The 25,010-nt window shown below is 42.0% G+C and overlaps 1 protein-coding gene across 1 annotated transcript in view; it reads left to right on the top strand.

The window, feature by feature from the left end:
- Nucleotides 1-25,010, top strand: part of Arl3 (ADP ribosylation factor like GTPase 3) — a 68,359-nt gene that overhangs the window by 4,885 nt on the left and 38,464 nt on the right. Inside the window, exons 2-3 of the mRNA XM_038328208.1 lie at nucleotides 13,705-13,848; nucleotides 22,631-22,747. Coding sequence (XP_038184136.1) covers nucleotides 13,705-13,848; nucleotides 22,631-22,747 — 261 coding nt within the window. The remainder of the gene's footprint in view (nucleotides 1-13,704; nucleotides 13,849-22,630; nucleotides 22,748-25,010) is intronic.

The raw sequence follows: 25,010 nt of genomic DNA, 5'->3' as shown, positions 1-25,010 counted from the left end.
TTATGACCCGTATTGGATCCCCCGGACACATCTAGTGGAAGGAGTGTGCCGGTTCATACTAGCTTCCTGCTGACTTCACAGGCACGTTGTCCTAAGCACATACCCTTACACACACATGAAAGAAGTAAGCAAATACAATTTTAGAAAATAGTTGCAAAAAAGAAGACAGACTTCCAGATGTTCCCATCACTAGGATCCTTAAGAGTGAGATGGGACTGAAGTCGTCCCGTTTAAGCTAGCTAGGCAGTGCCTGTGCTCAGCCGCGTAGTGGCTACGGTACTCAAACCTTAGCTACTCCTCACGGCGGTGCGTGTTTTCCATATTCCACACATTCCTCTAGCCCCCTTCCCCACTCGGGTTTTTTGAGTGGCCTAGTTTGTGTCTTTTGAAGTCAGAACCATGCCTCTGCCGTGAGCTGAGTGTGAACAGATGGAGACAGACAGGTTTCTGTGGTTTGAGCCAGGTGTGGTGGTGCAGACCTTCAACGCCAGCACTGGGAGGCAGAGACCAGGACACCAAGGGCCACGTGAGAAATCTGTAAGAAAAAAGAAATAAACTCTACAGTCCAGAGCACATCTCTTTGTGATCTGGTTGTAGGAGAGTTTGTTTAAATGTTTTGCGGCTGAGTCAGAGTTCTTCTGCCCCCGCCCCCCAGAGCACAGATAACCCTGCGTGCCCGAGCTGGCAGCACATGCGTACCATTGACTGGAGTTCTTGTTTCTCGCTACCTGTATTCAGTGTCTTGGGAGTTAAACCCTACATAGAGATCACGTCTCTTCTGCTTGGAGAACATTATAGGTGTTAACAACAGTTGAATGAATGATTGTTTGGGTCAAAATTACACTGTAAAACATGAATTTCATTGTCTTTATAATGTAAAACCCATCCCCGTCATAAATTAACTTTTAATGACTGTCGTTTCATTTGCCACTTAAAGCATCGCATGGAGACTCGCAAGCGCAGGGCGGAGTTGCTCTGCTCTCTTCATCTAGCCTCTTAAATCCGCTTACTCTGTACCTTTCGGCCAGAACCCTGCTACTATAAATATCCTCTTCCCTGTTTAGCGAGTCCTGGTAATCCTGTGACCCCCGTCCTGGATGCTTGTGCTAAACAGTGCATTGTTGAAGGAGCACTTGTGTTCCCAGGGCTGAGCTTGAGATGCCATTTATCGCTTTACTGGAGGGAAGAGATTTTAGCTGAACTCTCTCTCTCTGTGTCATTTCAGTTATGGGGGAAGCAGCTGATGTCACTGCCTAATAAGGAAGATTGTTCATTAGAAATTAAAAGTATATGGGGCTGGAGAGATGACTCAGTGGTTAGGAGCACTGACTGCTCTTCCAGAGGACCCGGGGTTCGATTCCCAGCACCCACATAGCAGCTCACAACTGTCTGTAATTCCAGTTCCAGGGGACCTGACACCCATGGCAAAACACCAATGCACATAAAATAAAAATAAATTAATTTTTTAAAACCCACAAGAAAAAGTATGTATTCTGTATTGTTAGATTAAGAAAAAGCACCTTCTCTTTTCTCTTTGCCAGACTCCTTTAATGATAGAAATTAGGAGGGGCGGGGCACCCAGGAAGCAGAGGCAGGTTCCCTGTGGAGGCCACTGATAGATACATACTGAGTTCCAGGCCAGCCAGGGCTACATAGTGAACCCCTCTCAAAACAAAACAAAATAAGTAAAGGACGGGTGAGGGATGAAGCTGGCGGTAGCATGTCTGCCTAACATGCGCAAAGCAGCCCTGGTTGTGCCCTGGCATGAGGGGAAAGTTCTTTCGCTTCAGTGATGCTGCAGCAGAGATCCATGTTCTTACCTTAATTGTCAGTTTCAGACATTATGAGTAGGCAAGAAAAACTTGGTCTCCAGGCAACAGCATATGTATCTGGTGACTCCTTGTTTAAGATCTAATTTTTGCTTTTTTAATTATGTGGATGTGTGTATGCCTCTTGGAGTTATGAGCAATCTGAAGCCATCCCACATCGGTGCAGGAGCAGGATATCCTCTCAGCTCTGACCCACGTCTCTGGCCCTCGTCAGTGATTTTTTGTTGTTGTTTTGTTTTTGTTCTTTTGAGACAGGGTTTCTCAGTAGCTATGGAGCCAGTCCTGGAACTCGCTTTGTAGACCAGGCTGGCCTCGAACTCACAGAGATCCGCCTGCTTCTGCCTCCTGAGTTCTAGGATTAAAGGTGTGCGCCACCACCACCTGGCTATTCAGTGTTTTCATAGCGAGGAGGCACTTGATGAAAAACTGAAAATGCTAATTTTAAACTTTATAAATAATATTTTTCTATAAAAAGATGACAGATTCTTCCTTGACAGTTTCTACACTGGGGGTAATGCATGAAAGTCTTACTTGTGGCGTTTAATGTGTTAATTTGATAAATTCCCATTTTTGAATGTATTTTAAAGGAATGATTTCAGTATAGCTTATAAAAATTGAGACACAACTTTGTTTAGATGTTCGTTATGAATACCTCGTCCAGTGTCCCAACCTCTCTATTGTGTCTGTTTTTTCTGAAACAGCTAGTCTCTACTCTGAGACTCTTCTGTTCAGGTTCTTTTAAAAGTTTAATGAAGGCCAAATATTTTAGCCAATAATAACCCAGGAGTCTTCTCATAAAGATGGCTTGAAGAAGGAATGGAATCGAAGTGGCCAGGGCAGAATGAGATGAAAACAGAAGCAAAAACATGTCCTTCCTTAAATAACAACAAAAATGCTGCTCGTCTTCTGTTAGTTTCAGATTTATTGTTTCTGCCCTAAACCTTTTGGCATAACATTTGTCTGTCTTAGACTAAATTTTCCATTTTAAGGCTGAAAAAAACCGAGACATAGAGAAGTTAATGTGGTCCTCACCCGGTCAGCACAGATACCACAAAGGAATCAGCCAGGGAGGGTGCTAATCCACCTGCATACTTCCATGGCATTGTCCAAATACCTAACTGCTGAGAATTAGTTCACAGAAATAGGATTTGATCACCATCAACAAACCAGCTTGAATCCTTGCCTGGGGCAGTGTAACAAGCAAACACAATTATTTTATGTAATTCTAATTTTTTTTTTTTTTTTTTGAGACAGGGTTTCTCTGTAGCTTTGGAGCCTTTCTGGAACTCACTCTATAGACCACGCTGTCCTCAAACTCACAGAGATCCATCTGCCTGTCTCTGCCTCCCAAGTGCTGGAATTAAAGGCATGCATATTGGTGGTCAAAACAGTTCCACGGTAGCCCTGAATGGAGTGTAACAAAGGTTTACTTATGTGGGGATAAACTCACAGAAAGGGTAGTGATCTGCATGCAGTCGTCCTCAGCGTGTGCTGGGAACACCTCCCCCTTTTGTCTAAATAAGAGAGTTCTAAGCCTAGTACAAAACTATATACAATAATAACAAATATCAAGTATTGTCTAGGGAAAAGAAGGGAAAAAACATACATAAAAATTAGAATTACAACCAGCATGAACAACATCAAACAATAAACCAATGCTAAATGTTTCAATAGTTATCCTATCCTAAGGAATCTAAGCATTGTATTTAAAATGGCTTGGCTAAGTCATGAGAAGAAAGTAACTACAATTATCTAGTCTTCAACCCCATCAAAGACCTGCGAATGGAAATAATATTACCTGAGTAAACAGGAAGTAGAATCAAACAACTTCTAAAAGGTGCAAGAAATGACAGAGGCAATCAGTTACCTGGGCAATCACCCCAAGTCTCAGTTGTGACACTGGGGCAGCCAACTTTGGCTGAGGCCTAGAGTAACTGACAGACCGTTTTTAGAGGCAGGAATATTTGAAAAACTATCTTACCCTGTCTTGGCAAGGTTTGCCAGTCTTTTTGCTTGTATCCTGCTTGTCTAGTCTGGACACTGCATTTTGTCTCCAAGTGGAGTGTCTTCAGTGCCTAACATTCTCTCAGGAATAGATCAGTGCTGCCAGGAGCAATTGTGTCTCATGGCAACAGAATCCTAAATTATTTAAATGCCATGTTCTACAGTTCTTTGAAGTGTTTGAAGATTGCCGATCTATGCGGAATACAATCTCTATGTATCTTAAAAACCTGATTAGTCTAAATATAAGTATGACAAACATGGATGACTGTTGACCTGTAATTCTTAATACCTATATAGCTTAAAGACTAAGGCTTTATAGTAAAAAATTAAGCCGTCTTTAAACAAATACGCAGCAAATAAGAACAATGACCTCATAAATGTAAACAATATATAAATATCTTTTTTAATATATAAATATCTTGATCAGAGGTAGAAATGTATAGTGCAACATGATAAAATATATCCTAAAATTGCATCCATATACAAAATATCTTAAGCAGAGGTAGAAACATGCATGTGTATAATATGACAAAATAACTTTGCATAGGTACACAAATATTGTAAACAGAAATAGGAGCATATTCAATATAACAATATAATTTCAATTTGTATCAATATACAAGAATCTATGCCAATGCAAATTGTCTACAAATAATAGCTCATAAGTAATCTCACTAGTACTCACTATTATTATTAGTGTGAGTAAGCTCACACTAATTTCTTATCCCATCCATTCCCCCCCTTTTTTTTCCAAGAGAGATCCGAGTCTACTTTATTTCCAACCCCAACCCTGTACCACTTATAACTAACCCCTAATAATATCCCTAGCCCTGAGGACAAACTTTGTTGGGAAAGGGGACATCATTTTCTAGAATTACTTACAGCTGTCATGGGGATCCTGTAAAACTAAAATGATGGTTAAGTTTCAAGATCACTGTCTGGTATAATTTAAGATAGTCTCTGAGTAGTCAGTAGGGTTTTTCTGAAGTTCTTATTTGAAATTCTGGTCAGAACCTTGTAAGAAGGTGCACCATCTCATCTAGCCAATTTGGAATCATCTTGAGCAGTTTGTAACACAAAACCAATCTTAAAATGGCGCTATCAGCATAGTGGCATCATATCAACCAGGTAGAATCATTGTTGTGGAGCCCCATCTTCTTCCTGGAGATGTTAAAGATTACTGTAGGAAAATCTATTGTTGATTGTAAAAAACTGAAACATTATTTATATAGACATATATTCAAAGAAAAGTACCATGGAAACAAAAATAGATATGGAGAGAAGTAAAATTTTTGAAAGCAGAGTTTTGATAATAGTTGTCCCTAGATTTTAATCTTTCTTCTGTCCCATACCAGGTGGCTCCTGATATAATACAGAAACTCTGAGTTTTTCTTTTAACAACATGCTTGGATTTAGAGAAGGATAGCCACTGTCCAACTCCAAAGCCAGCTTTGATTTTTAATAAATGAAGACTACTATTATATGTATGTTTAGGTGTTAATATTTTACCCTTCAGAGGATACTGGTATCATAAGTCAGATTTCTCTTTGCTTGGTGGTTCTTTCTGGATAGCTATCATTTCTTCTTTATGCATCTAGATATCCAAGGTCTCTTGGCTTTTCGAAGATGGGTATTTTCCTGCAAAGACAAGAACAGAATCCTGCCCCAACCCTTGTGAGGTTTCTTTACAACCTATAGGATTGTCATCTCTGTGAATGAGCCATCATTTATCTCTCTCTCTTTTTTTTAAAGATTTATTTATTTATTATGAATTCGGTGTTCTGCCTGCATGTATCCCTGCTGGCCAGAAGAAAGCACCAAATCTCATTACAGATGGTTGTGAGCACATGTGGTTGCTAGGAATTGAACTTAGGACCTTTGGAAGAGCAGCCAGAGCTCTTAACCACTGAGCCATCTCTCCAGCCCCCCCCCCCATCATTTCTCTTTATCAAGAGGTTTCTCCTTTTCAAATCAAATCTTAATTAATTTTGATGGTATCCATAGCTTTTCTTCTCCAGAAACAGGAGTAAAACCCCTTCCCCCAATGTTGCACACCTCCTGGTTTCCATTCTGAGGTCAACACATTCTTGAAATACACAGGCCGATTTAATTCATAAGTTTTTTCTGTTATGCAGTGTTTCTCTGCTGCCATTGTTCCTTTCTCATTAGCGTTAAGAAAATTCAAGGTTAATAAAGCATTAAGCAATCTATTTCTGAGGATTTTTTTTATCCCTTTCTGTTTAACATATCCTTTATAGTTTGATTTGATCTTTCTATAACGGCCTGAACTGTATATGGTAAACCCGTAATATGCTTTATATTATAATAAAAAACTGTTTCATTTTTTTAGAGACATATGCTGCACCATTGTCTTTATTTGTGCAGGTATACCCATGATGACCATACTAGTTAAATGTGTGATTACTGAATCAACCTTTTCTGAAATCAAAACAGTTGCCCATTAAAAACCTGAATAGGGGGGCTGGAGAGATGGCTCAGTGGTTAAGAGCATTGCCTGCTCTTCCAAAGGTCCTGAGTTCAATTCCCAGCAACCACATGGTGGCTCACAACCATCTGTAATGAGGTCTGGCTCCCTCTCTGGCCTTCAGGCATACACACAGACAAAATATTGTATACATAAAAACCTGAATAGGTATCAATGATGTCGTATACATATTTCAATTTTCCAAATTCTACAAAGTGGAACACATCCATCTGCCAGATTTCATTATTTGAGTACCCTTTGGGTTACTTCCTGCAGGTAGTGGTATTTGGTTGTATAAAGAACAAGTAGGACATCTTATAATCTGCTTAGCTTGTTGCCATGTAATAGAAAAGTCCTTTTTTAAACCTTTGCTATTGACATGATGTTTTTATGAAATTCTGAGGTTTTCAGCACATTTCTTTTTTAAAAAGATTTATTTATTTATTATTATGAATACAATACTCTGCCTGCATGTGTACCTGCACCCCTGAAGAGGGCACCAGATCTCATTATAGATGGTTGTGAGCCACCATGTGGTTGCTGGGAATTGAACTCAGGACCTCTGGAAGAAGAGTCAGTCCTCTTAACCGCTGAGCCATCTCTCCAGCCCCTTTCAGCACATTTCTAATCAATAATCAATTTCTGCATTACCTTGTGCTAGAGGCCCTGGCAGATCTGTATGTGATTGGATGTTGCTATGTATATGGGACAAAGCCTATTCCTGATTATATCTTAAACTTGAATAAAGAATGAAGTCAATTCTGTAAATCTAGTATAAATTCAACAGTTTCAGTATGCAAAACAACTCTTTCTGCATTTTTAAATCAGTAACTATATTGATAGGTTCTTTAAAATCCTTTAGTACTATGAGAATAGCATATAATTCTGACTTTTGGACAGACTCATAAGGGTTTTGTTCTTCTTTACTTAAATCTTCTGATTTGTAACCTGCCTTTCCTGATTTATTTGCATCAGTATAGAATATAGGGGATCCAGTTATTGGTGTGTCACGTACAATGCGAGGAAGAATCTAATTAGCTCTCTTTATAAGACTAATTCTATCACTTTTAGGATAGTTGTTATTAATCTCTCCCAAAAATTAGTACAAGCTCTTTGCCATGGTTCATTGTCTTCCCATAATTTTTTAATTTTATCATTAGTAAAAGTACTATAATTTCTGTTGGGTCTATTTCTGCTAATTGATGAAGTCTCAGTTTTTCTTTCATAATAAATTAAGAGCCCTTTTCCACATAATATTTTTTTACTTGGTTTATATGGTAAAAAGATCTATTCTAAGATAATATCTTCCCTCTTCATTAAAATTCCTGTAGGGGAATATTTGGAGGGTAATATGACCACATGTACCTCCTGTAATTTCTCTCCAGTCAAAGTCGATTCTTTCTTAGCTTCAGCTGTTGACTCCCTGGGACTCTTTGAGTCTTTGTCAGCATTTAAGGTTTTGTTTAAGTGAATTGTTTGATGAGATGTCATCCCAGAAATGGACCATTTATTGGAAATGTCTCCTAGCAACTTAGGAAATCATTAAGAGTCTGCAACTCAGTGTCTCCTAATTTGTGCTTTTTGTGTTTTAATTTTCTGTAAACTTATTTTATGACCTAGATAATTGATAGAATCTCCTCTTTTTTTTTTTTTCAGGAGCAATTTGTAATCCCCAACTAGACAAAACTTCCTTTACTTCTTCAAACATTCTTTCTAAAGTATCTACATTTTAATCAGATAGCAAAATGTCATCTGTGTAATGGTATAAATTCAGGAAATTGTTTACATATTATTTCCAATGGATGACTTACAAATATTGGCAAAGGGTGGGGCTATTTAACATTTTCTGTGGGAGGATCCTCTTTTAGTAGGCTGAGAATTATAATAAGTAGGCACCATGAAGGCAAATTATTCTCTGTCTTTTTCTTGTAAAGGTATAGTGAAGAAACAGTCTTTAAATCAATAACTATATGAGGCCTTCCTTGAGGCAATATGGAAGACAAAGGAATTCCAGATCGTAGAGGGTGAATTTGTTGAATCACCTTATAACAGCTTAGATTTGTCACCGTTCTCCATTTTTCAGATTTCTTTCTTTCCTTCTTTTTTTTAAGATTTATTTGTTATGTCTACAGCATTCCTTCCATGTGTGCCTGCATGCCAGAAGGGGTGCCAGGTCACATAATAGATGACTGTGAGCCACCATTTGGTTGCTAGGAATTGAACTCAGGACCTCTGGAAGAGCAGTCAGTGCACTTAACCACTGAGCCATCTCTCCAGTCCCCAGATTTCTTTTTAACGATAAATACAGGAGAATCCCAAGGGCTGGTCGACTCTTCAATATGCTGAACATCTAGTTGCTTTTGTACTGGCTGTTCTAAAGTCTGCAGTTTCTCTATTGTTAAAGGCCATTGATTAACCCATATAGGTTTCTTAGTTAACCATTTTAAAGGTAGGGCTGTTGGTACCTCAGAAGGTTTGCTAGTTGTTTTGTGTTTTTTTACAGCCTGAATGGTTGGTGACTGTTGTTTTTGTTTTTGTTTTTGATTTTTTTTTTGGTTTTTCGAGACAGGGTTTTTCCTGTAGCTTTGGAGCCTGTCCTGGAACTAGCTCTTGTAGACCAGGCTGGTCTCGAACTCACAGAGATCTGTCTGCCTCTGCCTCCCGAGTGCTGGGATTAAAGGCGTGCGCCACCACCTCCCGGCTAGGTGACTGTTTTTTTTATAGTACCTTATAATATCCTTCCCAGAAACATGAGTTGGTTCATGTTCCACTTCTGAAACTGCAGGAACGTTAATCTGGGTATTCCTTTGCTGCAACAGATCACAACCCCATAGATTCACTGGTATATTACCCACATATGCCCTGTGCCTTCCTCTCTGTCCTTCTGGCCCTATGCATTCATCCCATCTCATGCTTTGTTTTGCTTGAGATAGAGTTCCAATTCCCAGGAATTGAACATCTGCCTCCTGAAGGGGCCAATTCTGATGCCAGGATTCTTTAGTAATAATAGTAACATACAAGCCCGTGTCCAGAATCCTTCAATTACAATGTTATTTATTTGTACTCTCAGCTTTGGTCTTTGATCATTTATAGAAGTCTGCCAAAATACATATTTCCTATTTTCTATTGGAATTTTTGATTCATCCTCTATGTTTATTCTACTATCATCCAGAGCAGTATGGTTTTTTACAATAGTCACTGAATTTTCAAATTTTCCTGAAGAGGCATGTCCTCCACAGCGACTGGGAATAACTGGACCATGTTTGACCTGGGGGCCTGTGAGTGTCCCCCAAGGAGTTTCCCAATGGTAACAGTTTGCCTTGTTTGTCTCTTGTTGATCTACAGTCATTGGTCCAATGTCAGCCTTTGCCACATCTTCTGCATAACCCAGAAGGTTGGGGCCTTCTATTTCTGTCATTCCCAGAGGAAACGTTTCTTCTAGGAACACCCTGTCTGCAATCCCTTCTCAGATGGCCTATTCTACCACAATTAAAACAGTTGGCATTTTGATGTCTCTCATACCTTTGGAAATTGCTCCTCCTACCCAAGCCTCAGTATTACAGTCAAATGACTTGACATTGGCTGTGTGCTGGATCCATGCATCCATTGGTGCTGACCTGACAATTAAAGGCCCAGGTGTCTTTTTGCATTTAAATTGGTATTTTCAAAAGCCAGAGATTCAATAATTACTTGTCTAACTTCTGGATCTGTTACCCCTTGTTGTACAGTTTTAGTTAATCTTTGTAAAGAGTCACTAACGGCTTCTCTTGGGCCTTGTAGGACCTTAGTATGTGATTCAGTTCTTATTCCTGCTTTTTGAATCCTGCCCCCAAGCATTCAAGGCTGCTGTATGGCATAGGGACAAGATGTGTTCATTGTAAATAGCTTGACTGTTGCTCATCATAATGTCCCTTGCCAAGAATTTGATCTGTAATGAGATCTGGTGCCCTTTTCTGGCATGCAGGCAGAATATTGTATACATAAATAAAAAAATCTTTTTAAAAAAGTTTCTGGTTCTCATTCTGCACATGTGATTCCAAGGTTTTAAATTTTTTCATTAATGGTATCTTCTCATCCTTAGATATTATTTGGATGGTGTGAAAATTGCCTTCTAGGAGGAATATCCTATATGCTAAATTTATCATAACTTTTAACAGGTTTTGATTGTGAATTTCAACAGTATGAATCCTTTCAGATAATCTCTCAGTACCCTCTTGTAAGTTTTCATAACCCACTGACATGGACTGAATTTTGCCTGTCAAATTAAGGTTATTGTTTACAATAGTATGAATCCTTTCAGCTAGAGACTATATCATTCCAATAAGTTTCTTTCTTTTTTATCTTTTTATTTTTTCTTTCCTTTTCTTTTCTTTCTCTTATTTATTTGTTTGTTTGTTTATTTGATTTTTCGAGACAGGGTTTCTCTGTAGCTTTGGAGCCTGTCCTGGAACTAGCTCTTGTAGACCAGGCTGGCCTCAAACTCTCAGAGATCCACCTGCCTCTGCCTCCCAAGTGCTGGGATTAAAGCGTGTGCCACCACCGCCCGGCAAGTTTCTCATTCTTAACTCTGTTATCAAAACATTTCTTTAAGGATATAATATGAAGAACAAAGCTAATAGCTGCCATGACCACAAAAATATATATACTAGGTAGCTCTTGCAGAATTCCATCCATAGTAGAAACAAAAAGGTTGTTAAATTCCTGGATGGTGATACTGTCTTCCATTATCTTGGGGTTGGTTTACAGTTTTCAAATTTATTTATTTATTTATTAATCAAATTAATTTTCCTCTGTTATAATTTTCAGAAATTTGTTGTAGGTGTAATAATCTTGATTGGCCAGCAGGTGTCACAGTTGTGACAGTAAGGCAAGTCCTAGATCAGTACTTGAATTACCTGAGACTTAGAATTACTAACAAATGCATTTAAATACTTAAAAGCAGCACACCTGCATACGGAGAAGGTTTGAGTTTGGCAGAAGGTTAAGAAACCCAGAGCTCGCAGGCAGTCCTAGAGTCGCGAGGTGAATGGCCAGAGCTAGGGCCAGGCATTCACGGATCTGAACTGACAATTCAAGCCTGTGTTCCAGGTGCGGGTTGAGAGCTGCTGCTCCTAAGTCAGAGCTTGGCCTGATCAGAGCAGGCCTGGCAGAAGCCACGGAGGAGGTGAATACCTCAGGCCTGGCGAAGCTGCACAGTGGAGGGGGTGGTTCAAGGCTACAGACATGGGGGGGTGGAGGGTAGATAGTCTGAGCAGGGCCCGTTTGTTATTCCACAATATCCTGGAATGGAGTATGACAAAGGTTTATTTATTTGGGGATAAACTCACAGTAAATGTAGGATCTGCAGTCCTCTGCGTGCGCTGGGAACTGGGTTTCTTAAAGGCTATTGGCTGAAGGAGTTCCCACAGCACCCAGCATGCAGAGATGAATCCCACCCACAGCACACATGCCACCGTCACCCAGCTGTATCTCTATATTCTAAGACTTGGCTTGATGACTCTGTCTGGGATCTTAGATTATATACCCTTAAAACTCTGCTACCTTTTGATTCAGTAATTCGTTTGTTTGTTTGTTTGTTTGTTGAGACCGGGTCTCACTATGTAGCTCTGGCTGTCCTGGTACTCTCTCTGTAGACCGGGCTGGCCTTGAACTCACAGAAATCTGCCTGCCTCTGCCTCCTGGGTCCTGAGTTTATTAAAGGTAAGCACCAACACATCTGGTCCCTGATTCTTTTTGAACCATGTCTTATTGGGCTAGGACTGTCAGCTACTGGACAGAACAAATGAATAGCACATAAAATTTTCTTGCCTTTTAATAAGAACGTAGGACTACGGGCTGAGTGAATATGTCAGTGGCATAGGCAAGGCCCTGGATTCAGTGCCCAGTAACCGCCCCCCCCCCAAAAAAAAGGTTTGCTGGAGAGATGATTCAACATTTAAGAGCCCTGACTGCTCTCGGAGAGGACCCAAGTTTGGTTCCCAGCAACCACAAAAATGCCCTGGAAACTATGAATCTGACCCCTGGGCTCTACAGTACCTGCATTCATGTCCGCATACTCCTGCACAGATACCCATGGATGCACAGAATTAAAGATAACGTGTGGTGCATACCTTCAATCCCAGCGTTCAGGAGGTGGAGGACAGCAGAGCTCTTGAGTTTGAGGTCAGTCTGGTCTACAAAGTGAATTCCAGGACATCCAGAAAAACCCTATCTCAAAAAGCAAAATAAATAATAAAAAAAGAATAATGTTTAAACACTGATTAAATCATGATCATGAATGCCTTTTTTATAATTCCCTAATGGTTATGTCTGATTTTTCATCTGGAAAACAGGGATTCTCTGTATTACACACCGACTCTGTAAAGCTGAAGTCATGAACACAAATTAAAACAAACAGAGCCTAAGTGTAGACGCAGCTGCTGTTTCTTGCAGCCTATTTGTGTCTCTGCACAGCACCTTAGAAAGCACTTGGAGGCAGAGGCAGGCGGAGCTCTGTGAGTTCAAGGCCAGCCTCTGAGAGGGAGAGCCAGGATGGCCAGAGATACACAGAGAAATCCTGTCTCAAAAAGCTTAAAAAGAACAACAAACTTTTTTTAAGTGGCTAAATTGTGATCTTACCATCATCCTAAAAACTGGGCTTTGATCTGCACCACTTGGCCCTTTCTCCTCTGATCAACTCCCAGATGGCAGTCTTTAATCTCTATTAATAGCCAGAGTTCTCTCAGATCTACAGTGGGGCTGTTCGAGCTCAAACCTCAGCACAATGCTCTTTGTAGTTGAAGCGTTTGTGCTGAGAATAGGCTTGGTCTGCCCACCTTAGTGGCTACTCTGTTTCTGGTCCTAATGTCACTCCCCCAGCACACAGAATCCTTGCCCTTCCTTTACTGTGTCACTTTGTGGGGGTGGTGCTTGCCGCACAGTTCTCAAGAATTCAACAGGTTTTACAACATTGACAGTGTTTGTGTGAGGTCTCTTGGCACAATCACCACCTCAGAGTCCTGTATTAAATTGGGCGAGTAATTCTAATATCTCTACATGGCAGGAAGCTTTGCTCTGGTAATGGGGAAATATGAGCAGTGACCTAGTTTGCTGTGATAAGTATTCTAGCCTAATTGTCCACCAAGGGCTTGAGGAACACGGACGGGTAGCACTTCACACTTGAGAAGAGCTGGGATGACGTAAGCCAGCCTGAAAGGGAGAGCAGGAGGACGCATGTTCTCAGGCTTCTGATGAGACTTGGAAGGAAGGAGCAAGTGGAACACATGGCATCAGAGTGGAAAGGAATGAGGTATCCACAACCGAGAACCTTGTTCAGGAAGTCATTCTGATGTCACTAACACCGCAGTCACTGCCCCCAGTAATCCGTCTCTTTCATGGTTGTCCAAGGGCTTGCTCTCTATTTTGCGCAAACTGAAAAGTGCACCAGACCAGGAGGTGCGGATCCTGCTCCTGGGCTTGGATAATGCCGGCAAGACGACTCTGCTGAAGCAGCTTGCGTCTGAGGACATCAGCCACATCACACCTACACAGGTGAGCACCCTCAGCTCCCGGTGCTGTCAGCCAGGGAAAGTGGAGATAGCTGTCCTGGTTCCTGGCTGTGGCTGTGATCAAATGCCCTGCCTGAAAGCAACTGGAGAGAGAGGGTTGATTGTAGCTCACAGTCCCAGGGAAGTAAAGGCAAGAAATGAGGCAGGGGGTCACATCCACAGTCAGGAGCAGAGAGAGACCAAATGGTGGGGAGTGTCTCCTTGTGCTGAGCCCCCTCCCTATGCCACACAGTGCAGGACCCACCAAACTCAGGGACCACAAAGGGCAGACCTTCCCACCTCAGTCAGTGTGATCATAGCAGACACACACACATGCTCATAGGCCTACCTGATCAAGACAGTTCCTCATTGAGACTCTTCCTGGGGGTCTCTAGGATATGTCAAAACAACTGTTAAACCATTACGGTAGCTGTGGGAGATAGAATTTATATATTGCTAAGGTTTGTTTCTGAGAAAAGTCTATCTTGTCTAAGAATAATCAGATTTCAAATACATACACAAGAAAGTCCATGCATGTGAAGTAGTTAGAACTGTCCAACTCACAGAGTCAGGAAGGAGGAGGAGGAGTGGTTACTGGAGCTGGGAATGGGACCATAGGGAGCTTTGCCTGATGTAAGAGACGAGTTTTATACGAAAGCCGTGCTGGGGCTGGACGCAAACTGTGTAAAGATACATGAGGATACCAAACTGTACATTTTAAAATTGTTAACCAAAAAAAAAAAAAAAAAAAAAGAAGAAGGAAGAAGAAGAAATAAATGAAATGATTAGAGCTGCAGGCCTTTAATCCTAACACTCAGGAGCAGAAGCATAGTGAGTTCCAGGACAGCTCTAGCCCTAAGAGAGACCTTGTCACGAAAACAAAGGTTAAGGGTGTATTTTATGCCATGTATATCCTACCACAATTTTAAGTCTTTATACACACATCTCAATCATCTTTCTTAGGCCTAAATCATCATTATGTAGACAGCCCCCTGCACTTTGTTTTTAACTGCTAAGGATGGAACCCATCACATGGTACATGACTTAATTTCGAGAGTGGTAGTAAATGCTTGTAACTGCAGCACTTTGGTAAGGCAGAGGAAGAAGAATTAGGAGTTTAAAACAATCCTTGACCACATAGTAAATTCTAGGTCAGCATGGGCTTCAGAAAATGTCTCAAAAAGAGAAAAAGTTTTAGTCAGGCATGGTGGCAGCCATGCGTAGCTCAGAGGCAGACGGAGGAGGATTACTGTAAGTTTGGGCCATTCTAGTCTATATAGTGAGCTCCAAGGCACTGAGAGCCTGTCCCAAAGAAACCAAAAATAAAATGAATAGGGCTGGAGAGACAGAGACGGTGCAGTGGTTAAGAGCACTCAGGATCTTTCTGAGGACCTGGATTTGGTTCCCAGCACCCACATGGCAGCTCACAACTGCCAGAACTCCAGTTCCAGGGCGTTTGCACCACCTTCTGGCCTCCATCAGCACCTGCATGTAAGTGTGCACTTGGACTCCTGAAAGAACGCAAGTGCATGTAAATAAATTTTTAACTAATAAATGAAGGCCCTAGTCAAGGCTGGGTGTGGCTAAGTTGTAGAACACTTGTCTCAAGTGTTTAAGGCCCAGCACCAAAGCGAAAAAGAATTTACCTTTGGTTATGAAGTCGACACAGAAACAGTACACAAGAAGAAATGAAAGGGGGCTGGAGAGGGCTCAGGGCTGAGGGCCCTGCCTGGTCCCCAGCTCAACTCCCAGCCCAGCGTCCACAGAGGCTCACAGCCCTCGAAACTCCAGTCCCAGGGCATTCAGCACACTCTGTGGCCTCTTTGGAGCTGCATGCATGTGATGCAAAGACATACACGCAGGCAAAACATCCATACACACAATAAATAAAAATAAAATCTCAGGCTGGAGAGATGACTCAGAGATTAAGAGCACTGGCTGCTCACATTGTTTGTCACAGCCAGAACCTGGAAACAACCTAAATGCCTCCTACCAAAGAATGGATAAGGAAAATGTACATTTACACAATGGAGTGCTACACAGCAGAAAAAAAATAACATCTTGAAATTTGCAGGCAAATGGATGGAGCTAGAAAACATATTGAGTGAGGTAACCCAGACCCAGAAAGACAATTATCATATTACTCGTAAGTGGTTTTTAAACAAGAAGCAAAACAAAAAACAAAAACAAAAACAAAAAAAAAAACAGCCTACAAATCACAATCCCAGAGAACCTAGACAACAATGAAGACCCTAAGAGAGACATCCATGGATCTAATCTATATAGGAAGTAGAAAAAGACAAGATCTCCTGAGTAAATTGGGAGCATGGGAGCCATGGGAGAGGGTTGAAGTGGAAGGGAGGGGAGCAGAGAAAAATGTAGAGCTCAATAAAACCAATTAAAAAAAAAGCACTGGCTGCTCTTCCAAGGTCCTGAGTTCAGTTCCCAGCAACCACATGGTGGCTCACAGCCATCTCTAATGAGATCTGGTGCCCTCTTCTGGTCTTCAAGCAGACATGCAGACAGAACACTCATATATAAAAATGCACATAAATAACATTTAAAAAAAGAATTAGTAGGCAGAGGCAGGCAGACCTCTATGAGTTCGAGGCCAGCCTGGTCCCCAGAGCAGGGAGGGGGGCATGGACTCCTGAAAGTACACACATGCACAAAAGTAAATAAACCTGGTTTCCAGGACAGGCTCCAAAGCTACAGAGAAATGTTAAAAAAAAAAAAAAAAAAAAAAAGAAGAAAAAAAAAGAAAGAAAGAAATCTGAGAAAGAATTTTTTAAGAAAGAAAAAGTACTCTGAAAGAAACATATCAGCTTTTTAGATTTGCGTATTCTTTAAGACAAAGCCTCACTATATAGCCCAGGCTGCCCTTGAACTCGAGTATAGCCAGAGCTAGTCTCCAACTCGGGACCATTCTGCCTCAACCTCCCTAGTGCCGAGGTTACAGGCTTGGGGCATGATGCCCAGCTATGTAGCAGTTTTTCAAATCTAACAAAAAACAAAAGCTGGTTTGTTGGTTTTATTTTTATTTATTTTGTTAGTTTGATTTGAGACAGGGATCTTCTATGTATACCTGGCTATCCTGGAACTCAACTCACTCTATAGACCAGTCTGGCCTCAAACTCAGACCTTCCTGCCTCTGCCTCCCAAGTGCCGGGATTAAAGGCTTGCGCCACCATCTCCTGGCCTGGTTTGTTTGTTTTAAATCCAAGTTTATCACCCTTTCTCTTTCCTAAAGGGCAGACAAGCAAAACGCAGAGGGTAAATTCGGGGCTAACCACCTGGGAGCTCATAAACAAGTCCTGACAGAGAGAGGGCCGCAGGACTTCTGTAGGCCTCGTTCCCTAGGAGAAAGCCTGAGGAAACTTGACTTTAGACCCGATAGCCTGTTCATCTTAAAACCTAAACCCTTTAGATGTGTGGGCATTGGAGGTTTGCGCACAGCAGCCCTAGTGTTTTCTGTCCACGACTGATGTCCCCTGGTGTGGGGCTGCTGGCTGTGCTGGCGTGTGTACTTCACGGCCTGGGAGTCTTAGCGATTCACAACTCTGCAGAAAAAGTCGTCTCAGCTGCCACCAAATGAGCAATCTTACAGCTTCTGAACAAATTTAATGTATAGCCCGAGGAGGAGGAAATTACAGCGGTCTAGCCTACAAGGCAGAAAACACACATTAGTGTGTCGGGATCTCTGCCAGAAAGAGAAGGGCTGGTGGCTTAGCATTGGCAGTAGATTGCGTTTGCCACACCACTGCCTAGAGGCAGAGCAAACAGACACCGGCCTGTGGTAACTCAGCCTTCCGCGGCCCTCAGGCTTCGTTGGATGTGCTAATTTTACAGTGTTGAGGGTTCATACTTATTCTCCAAAAACACACTCTTACCCTATTTTTGTTTAATATTTAAAAAGACTTAGGATGTTCTTTACCGAATAAGTAAAGTTGAGAAACTAGAGACGGCAACAGCAGGCGAGAGGATGCCTCAGTGGATGATGGTGCATAGTGCCGAACCAGACGGTTTGTGTTCAGTCCCTGGAACCTGTGTGCAGGAGAGAGAGTGTGGCCTCCACCTCAGCTGTGATGTGCGCAAGTGTGCACACATGAAAAAGATTGTTTTAGGATTTAAAAAGAAAATATTTATAATGCCTGCAATGGTTTGAATAAGAATGGCCCCTCTAGGCTCATCTATTTGAATGCCTAGTCACCGGGGAAGACTAGGAGGACTAGGAGGGGTAGCCTTCATCTCCAGCACCACGTCTGTCTGTGCGCCACCATGCTCCCTTTCATGATAATTAACCAAACCTCAGAAACTGTAAGCAAGCCCCAAATTAAATGCTTTCTCTGGTAAGAGTTGCCTTGGAAGCCAGACAGTGGTGGTGTACACTTTTAATACTAACACTCAGGATGCAGAGGCAGGTGGATTTCTGAGTTTGAGGCTAGCCTAGTCTACAAAGTGAGTTCAAGGACAGCCAGGACTACACGGAGAAACCCCGTCTCAAGAAGAAGAAGAAGAGGGCTGGAGAGATGGCTCAGAGGTTAAGAGCACTGCCTGCTCTTCCAAAGGTCCTGAGTTCAATTCTCAGCAACCACATGGTGGCTCACAACCATCTGTAATGGGGTCTGGTGCCCTCTTCTGGCCTGCAGGCATACACACAGACAGAATGTTGTATACATAATAAATAAATAAACATTAAAAAAAAAAGAAGAAGAAAAGAATATAGTGTAGATTTGGGGGGGGGTTGATTTTGATTTTCGTTTGTTTTGGGTTTGGGTTTTCAAGACATGCTTTCTTTGTGTAGATCAGGCTAGCCTCTTGAACTCACAGAGATCCTCTGCTGAGGTTAAAGGTGTGTGTTAACACCACCTGGCATCTTTTTAGTCCAGATTATTCATGAGCATCTTTCTTTGTGTTTGCTTTTGTTTTTCTTTAAACAAGGTCTAATGTATCCCAGTATGGCCTCAGATTTGCTATACGGCTAAAGATGGCCCTGAACTCCTGGTCCTCCTGCCTTTATCCCGTGTTTGTAGGGAATACAAGTGCGCCCCACCACACCTGTAGACAAGGCTTCCTGTGTAAGCAAGCGCTTTCCCAGCTAAACAGCATCCTTATGTGTTGGTGTGCACACACATGCATGTTCACAGACACACACATCTGTATGTGCATGTTTGTGCTCCTTTGTTAGTATTTCCTTAGAATCGTTTCCTGGTAGAATCTGTGGATCTGGTGAGTTACAAAAAAACTATTTTGTTTTATTTTTTTCCAAGATAGGATTTCTCGGGGCTGGAGAGATGGCTCAGAGGTTAAGAGCATTGCCTGCTCTTCCAAAGGTTCTGAGTTCAATTCCCAGCAACCATATGGTGGCTCACAACCATCTGTAATGAGATCTGGTGCCCTCTTCTGGCCTGCAGACATACATGGAAAGAATGCTGTATACATAATAAATAAATAAATATTTTAAAAAAAAAAAAAGATAGGATTTCTCTATGCCCCTGACTGTCCTCAATCCCATTTGGTAAACCAGGCTAGGCTTACTGCCTGCCTCCACCTCCTAAGTGCTGGAATTAAAGATGTGTGCCACCATACTTGGCTTGACTTATAGAAATTTAAGAAGTTATTTTTTTTTTTGTAATTACATTTGTTTACTTGGGTTAAGCTGCTGGCATGGGCTGTAACAAAGCATGTGGGAGCTCACAACATATGGCAATTGAAGAGCAGCTTACAAGAATTGTGTCTCTCCTTCCACCCCATGGGTCCTTGGGACTGAACTCACATGTTCTGCTTAGTGGCAAGTGCCTTTACCTGCTGAGCCATCTCACTGGCTTGAGTCTATATTTAAGGCGTAATCTTGCTCATGCAAGGAAGAAACAAAGACAAAAGCCAGAAGTTTAAGGAGTTGAAACATGTGGTCACATCACAGAATTTACTACTATTTATTTTCTACTTCATTCCAGAAAGGGTTTGATATCCCTTGGTTCTATATAAATATCATTGTTGAAGAATAGAATTTTCAAATTATAGCTGGTCATGGTGACACACTCCAATAATCCTGGCACTAAAAAATGGAAGCAGGAGAATCAGAAATTTATGGTCATCCTCAGCCACTACATAGTGAGTTCAAGGTCATCCAAGGCTACATAGATCCTGTCTCAAAAAAAAAAAAAAAAACAATAAGAAGAAGGAGGGGAGAAATAGAAGAAAGGAAGGAAGGAAGGTTCAGATATACACAAGTTCTACCACTGTCGCTTTCATGATACCTTTAAGACATTTCCCTGAGAGTTCTTGAGCAGCTAATTTATTCGGTCGTGGGTGATTTAGGAGAGTGCTGGTCAGCGCCATCCCTGTTTGTCCTCTGTGAGTGTTCCTCCTCTGCAGAACTGAGGGGCAGTGCTCCCTGGACCACCTGCCTAGGCTGGGCCTGGTATGCTAGGCAGCAGTACTGGCAAGCTGCCAGATGGGGCAGGTGGTTTGGGAGGTGTCCCCAGACCCACCTAATACCAGTAACTCGGGATGAAATGTAGCAAAATCCCGGTCGATACTTCCAATCCTGGTCTCCCTTTATCATTCTTGCAAGAGGATTTTTTCCCTCTTGCTCATGAAGTGCATCCCTTCTGAACCCCAAAGGTCTTGTTAGCTTGTTTCTCTCTACTAATTCCCAGTTGCCATGACTTGCTTTCCTCGGGTTTTACTCTGAATAACTGCCCTAAAAGCAAGTTTTCCCTTTCTCTTTTTTTCTTTCTTTTATTTAATTTTATCTATTTTATTTTTCGAGATACGGTCTTAGTCTGTAGCCCTGGATAGCCCAGAACTCACCAAGTAGCCCACCATACTGGCCTAGAACTTGCAGCAATCCTCCTGCATCAGCTTTCTGAGTACTAGGATTAAAGGCACACAAAAGCTTTTCTTTTCAGGTTTATCTGAGGTGCCTGTTGACGTTATTCAGATGAGCGTGCATTGGTTTCCATCCTGGTCTATGATGGGGGTCTCCACTTCGGAGAGTGAGCGTGCCTTCCAGCAGATCCCCCTCGCTCCACTGACAGTCCAGCTGCAACCCTGTCTGCCCTACGGTAGCCTCAGCTCAGCTCCTGTCTTCCTGTCGACCAAGAAGGACATTTCTTTTGATCCTCCAGATGTGCTTGTCTCTCTCTAAACTTGGTGTTTGTTCTTTTCTCTCATCTTTAGCTTCTGAGTTTTTTTTTATTTGCTTTGTTTTTATTGCACTATACATTTTTCTCTACTCCCCCTTGCTCCCCTCTCCCTCTCTACCCTCTCCCGTGACCCCCCACACTCCGATTTTACTCAGGAGATCTTTTCTTTTTCTACTTCCCATGTATGTCTCTCTTAGGGTCCTTTTTGTTGTCTAATTTCTCTGGGGTTGTGAACTATAGGCTGTTTTTTTTCTTTACGTCTGAAAGCCACTTATGAATGAATACATATTATATTTGTCTTTCTAGGTCTGGATTACCTCACTTAAAATGGTTTTTTCCTAGGTCCATCCATTTGCCTGCAAATTTTAAGATGACATTAATTTTTTACTGCTGAGTAATACTCCATTGTGTAAATGTAGCACATTTTCCTTATCCAGCTTCTGGTTTCTGTCACTTACATGTAGTATCCTATTAAACTTATCATCCTGAAGGCCTCATGGAGAGAGGTCTGTGTTAATCATAGTAATCTCATGTCTCATTATCCTTAGTAATATCCAGGTATACAGATATACATAGTACATATTTTTCCATGCCTTTGGAAAGATGGAACCCAGGGCCCATGCACACTATGCAAGCTCCCTACCTCCTCAGCTGATATCTATTGGCCAGGCTGGGGTGGTGCATGTCTTTAATTCCAGCACTCAGGAGGCAGACGCAGCCGTATCTCTGTGAGTTTGAGGCCAGCTTGGTCTACAAAGTAAATTCTAGAACAGCCAGAGCCGTTACACAGAGAAGCCCGGTCTTGAAAGAAAGAAGAAGAAAAGAAAAGATCATGTGAGCCTAGTGTGGCAGCACACAACTCTAACCCAGTGTTTGAGAAGGGAGGCAGGAAGAAGGGGTCCATCCTTGGCTACTTAGCAACTTCCAGTTTAGTCAGGGCTACACTGAGAGCTTGGCTCAGAATAAAAAGAAAGAAAGTAGCCTCTTAGCCTTGATATTATTAACAGAGATTCTACTGAATGAAATAAACTTTGTGTGTTTCTTTATTATCACAGTAAGCCATTTGCAGTATTAACAGTATCACTTTATATCACATCTGGCAGAGTACTTCAGAACTAATAGAAAAATAACTATTAAGATTCCTATGCCTTGCCTGGCCGTGGTGGCACACAGCTTTAGTCCCAGCACTCAGGAGGCAGAGAGAGGCAGAAGGCCAGTCTGGTCTACAGAGCAAACTCCAGGACAGGCTCCAAAACTACAGAGAAACGCTGTCTCAAAAAAACAAAAAATAAAAAAAAATTAGAAAAAAAAAGATCCCTGTGCCTTAGCCAGGGATGATAGCACAGCCCTTATCCCAGGATTTGGGAGGCAGAAGCAGGCATTTGCAGCCAGTCTGGTACATAGTGAGTTCCAGTACAGCCAGAGCTGTAGTCTCTGGCTTAGTAGCTTAGTGAGACCCTGTCTCAAAAACTCAAAAAATAAAAATAAAATAAGAATTTCTGACTGTATAGTTTAGCAGGGCATCATGTGTGTTGTATACTTGAAGTCCCAGGATTTCTCCCCAGTTTCTGTGAGCTATTAAACTGTAAGAATTAATTGGTCTTTTTTTTATTTTGTTTTTCCCATCTGTTTCAGGGTTTTAACATCAAAAGTGTACAGTCACAAGGTTTTAAACTGAATGTATGGGACATTGGTGGACAGAGGAAAATCAGACCATACTGGAGGAGTTATTTTGAAAATACGGATATTCTTGTAAGTAATCCTGATGCGCCCATCAGTAATTCCATTGCTAACCGTGATCCAAGTGAGCAGGGCCAGCAGAAGGATCTTTGTACGAGATATTTGACTGCCACTTGGGGACAGTGCTGTGCCCATGCTCACCTTGGTAGAGTGTTTCTTAGTTCCCACATGGTATGAATAGCAAAGGAAGAAAGATCTGTCACCCCAAATTAGTCAAAAATTTATGTATGTCCAGCAGAGAGTGATACAGTCTAGGAGTCTTGATTGGGGTCATTTTTCTGTCAGTTAAAGAATTAAAAGAATCCCAGGTGGTGGTGGTGGTGCACACCTTTAATCGCAGCACTCAGGAGTCAGAGGCAAGCGGATCTGAGTTCAAGGCCAACCTGGTCTACAGAGCTAGTTCCAGAGCAGCCAGAGCTGTTACACAGAGAAACCCTGTCTAGAAAAACCAAAAAAGAGGGTTGGAGAGATGGCTCAGTGGTTAAGAGCACTAATTGCTCTTTCAGAGGATCCAGGTTCAATTCCAGCACCCACATGGCAGCTCACAACTGTCTGTAACTCTAGTTCTAGGGGACCTGACCCCATGGCAAAAACCAATACATATAAAATAAAAGTAACATAAAATTTAAAAAAAAAAACCGTCTCGGGGCTGGAGAGATGGCTCAGAGGTTAAGAACATTGACTGCTCTTCTAAAGGTCCTGAGTTCAATTCCCAGCAACCACATGATGGCTCACAACCATCTACAATGAGATCTGGTGCCCTCTTCTGGCCTGCAGCCATACATGGAGGCAGAATACTGTATACATAATAAGTAAAATATTTAGAAAGAAAGAAAGGAAGGAAGGAAGGAAGGAAGGAAGGAAGAAAAAAAAGAAAGACAAAAAGGGAAAAAAGAAAAAAATAGTAAAGAAGCAGCAAGGAGAAGAATGTGGTCAGAATAAAGGTGGAGAAGAGAAAGGGGAAGTCAGGGAGGTAACAAATCAGAATGTAGGGGACCTTGCGGTATTGGAAGGGCTGGCCTTTTACTCTAAGGTCAGAGCTTATGACTTAATATCACCACTGCAGCCACCATAGAAGACTGCAGGCAAGGGCAGAAGCGGGGGACTGTCATGCAGAATGCACAGATTGGTGGTTGGAAGTGGGAGTGGAGGAGAAGGGGGCGGATGGACAACACAGTGACATGGATGGGGTACTGCCCAGGCTCCCCTGGGATGGACAGGACTTGCTAACAGGTCAGGTGAGGGGCGAGAAGAGCAAAGCCCAAGGAGGATTCCCTTGGTTTTGTTTTGATGGTTTTTGTTTTGTGACAGGGTTTCATGTTACCCAAGCTGGCTCATCCTCATTATTGTGATTGCAAAGTGTGCCAACTGTACAATTGTACCTGTGTTTTGGGATTTTTTTTTTTTGAGGAGGGGGTTATTTTGGTGTAAATGGAGACTGCACATTCATTTCCCGGCCGCCATGACCCAAATAATCATACAGAAACTATATTAATTACAACACTGGTGGCCAATGGCTTAGGCATATTCCTACCTAACTCTTACATCTTAAATTAGCCCATTTCTATTAATCTGTGTATTGCCACGAGACTGGCTTACCAGAAAGGTTCCAGGCGTCTTTCTCATTCAGCAGCTATATGGTGTCTTCCTAACGCTGCCTTCTCTCTCTCTCTCTCTGTGTGTGTGTGTGTGTGTGTGTGTGTGTGTGTGTGTGTGTGTGTTTGGATTTCCCACCTGGTTCTATTCTGTCCTGCCATAGGCTGAAGTAGCTTCTTTACTAACCAATGGTAATAAAACATATTCACAGCATACAGAGGAGAATCCTACATCATTTTAGGCTTTTGGGTTTGGGGGTTTTTTCCCCCTTGAAACAGGGTCTCTCTCTGTAATTTAGGGTGGCCTGGAACTCACAGAAATCATCCTGTTTTAGCTTCCCAAATGTTAGACTTACAGGAGCGTTGTGTTGCCGTGGGTGTGCCTGAGCAGGAGTAGATGAAGAAAGGAACACGGTTTGGGACATGCTGTACTTGAGGGGCTTCTGCTAACAGGGAGACTTCAAACAGGCAGCTGGCTGCATGAGACCCAAGCTCATGTGAGAGTTCCAGGCTAGAAATAACTTGGGACTCATCAGTATGTGCATTATAACCAAAGTCCTGAAACCAGAGGAGGCCATAAAAGCTGTGACTTAGAGGGAAAATAAGGACTGAGTCCTGGGGCATCCTACATTTGGAGGGTAGATGATCTAAGAGCGCTCATTGCTGTAGCAAGCACATCA

Source organism: Arvicola amphibius, chromosome 1 (assembly GCF_903992535.2).
Source record: "Arvicola amphibius chromosome 1, mArvAmp1.2, whole genome shotgun sequence".
Taxonomy (NCBI): Eukaryota; Metazoa; Chordata; class Mammalia; order Rodentia; family Cricetidae; genus Arvicola; species Arvicola amphibius.
This window is presented reverse-complemented; position numbering and strand designations above follow the sequence as displayed.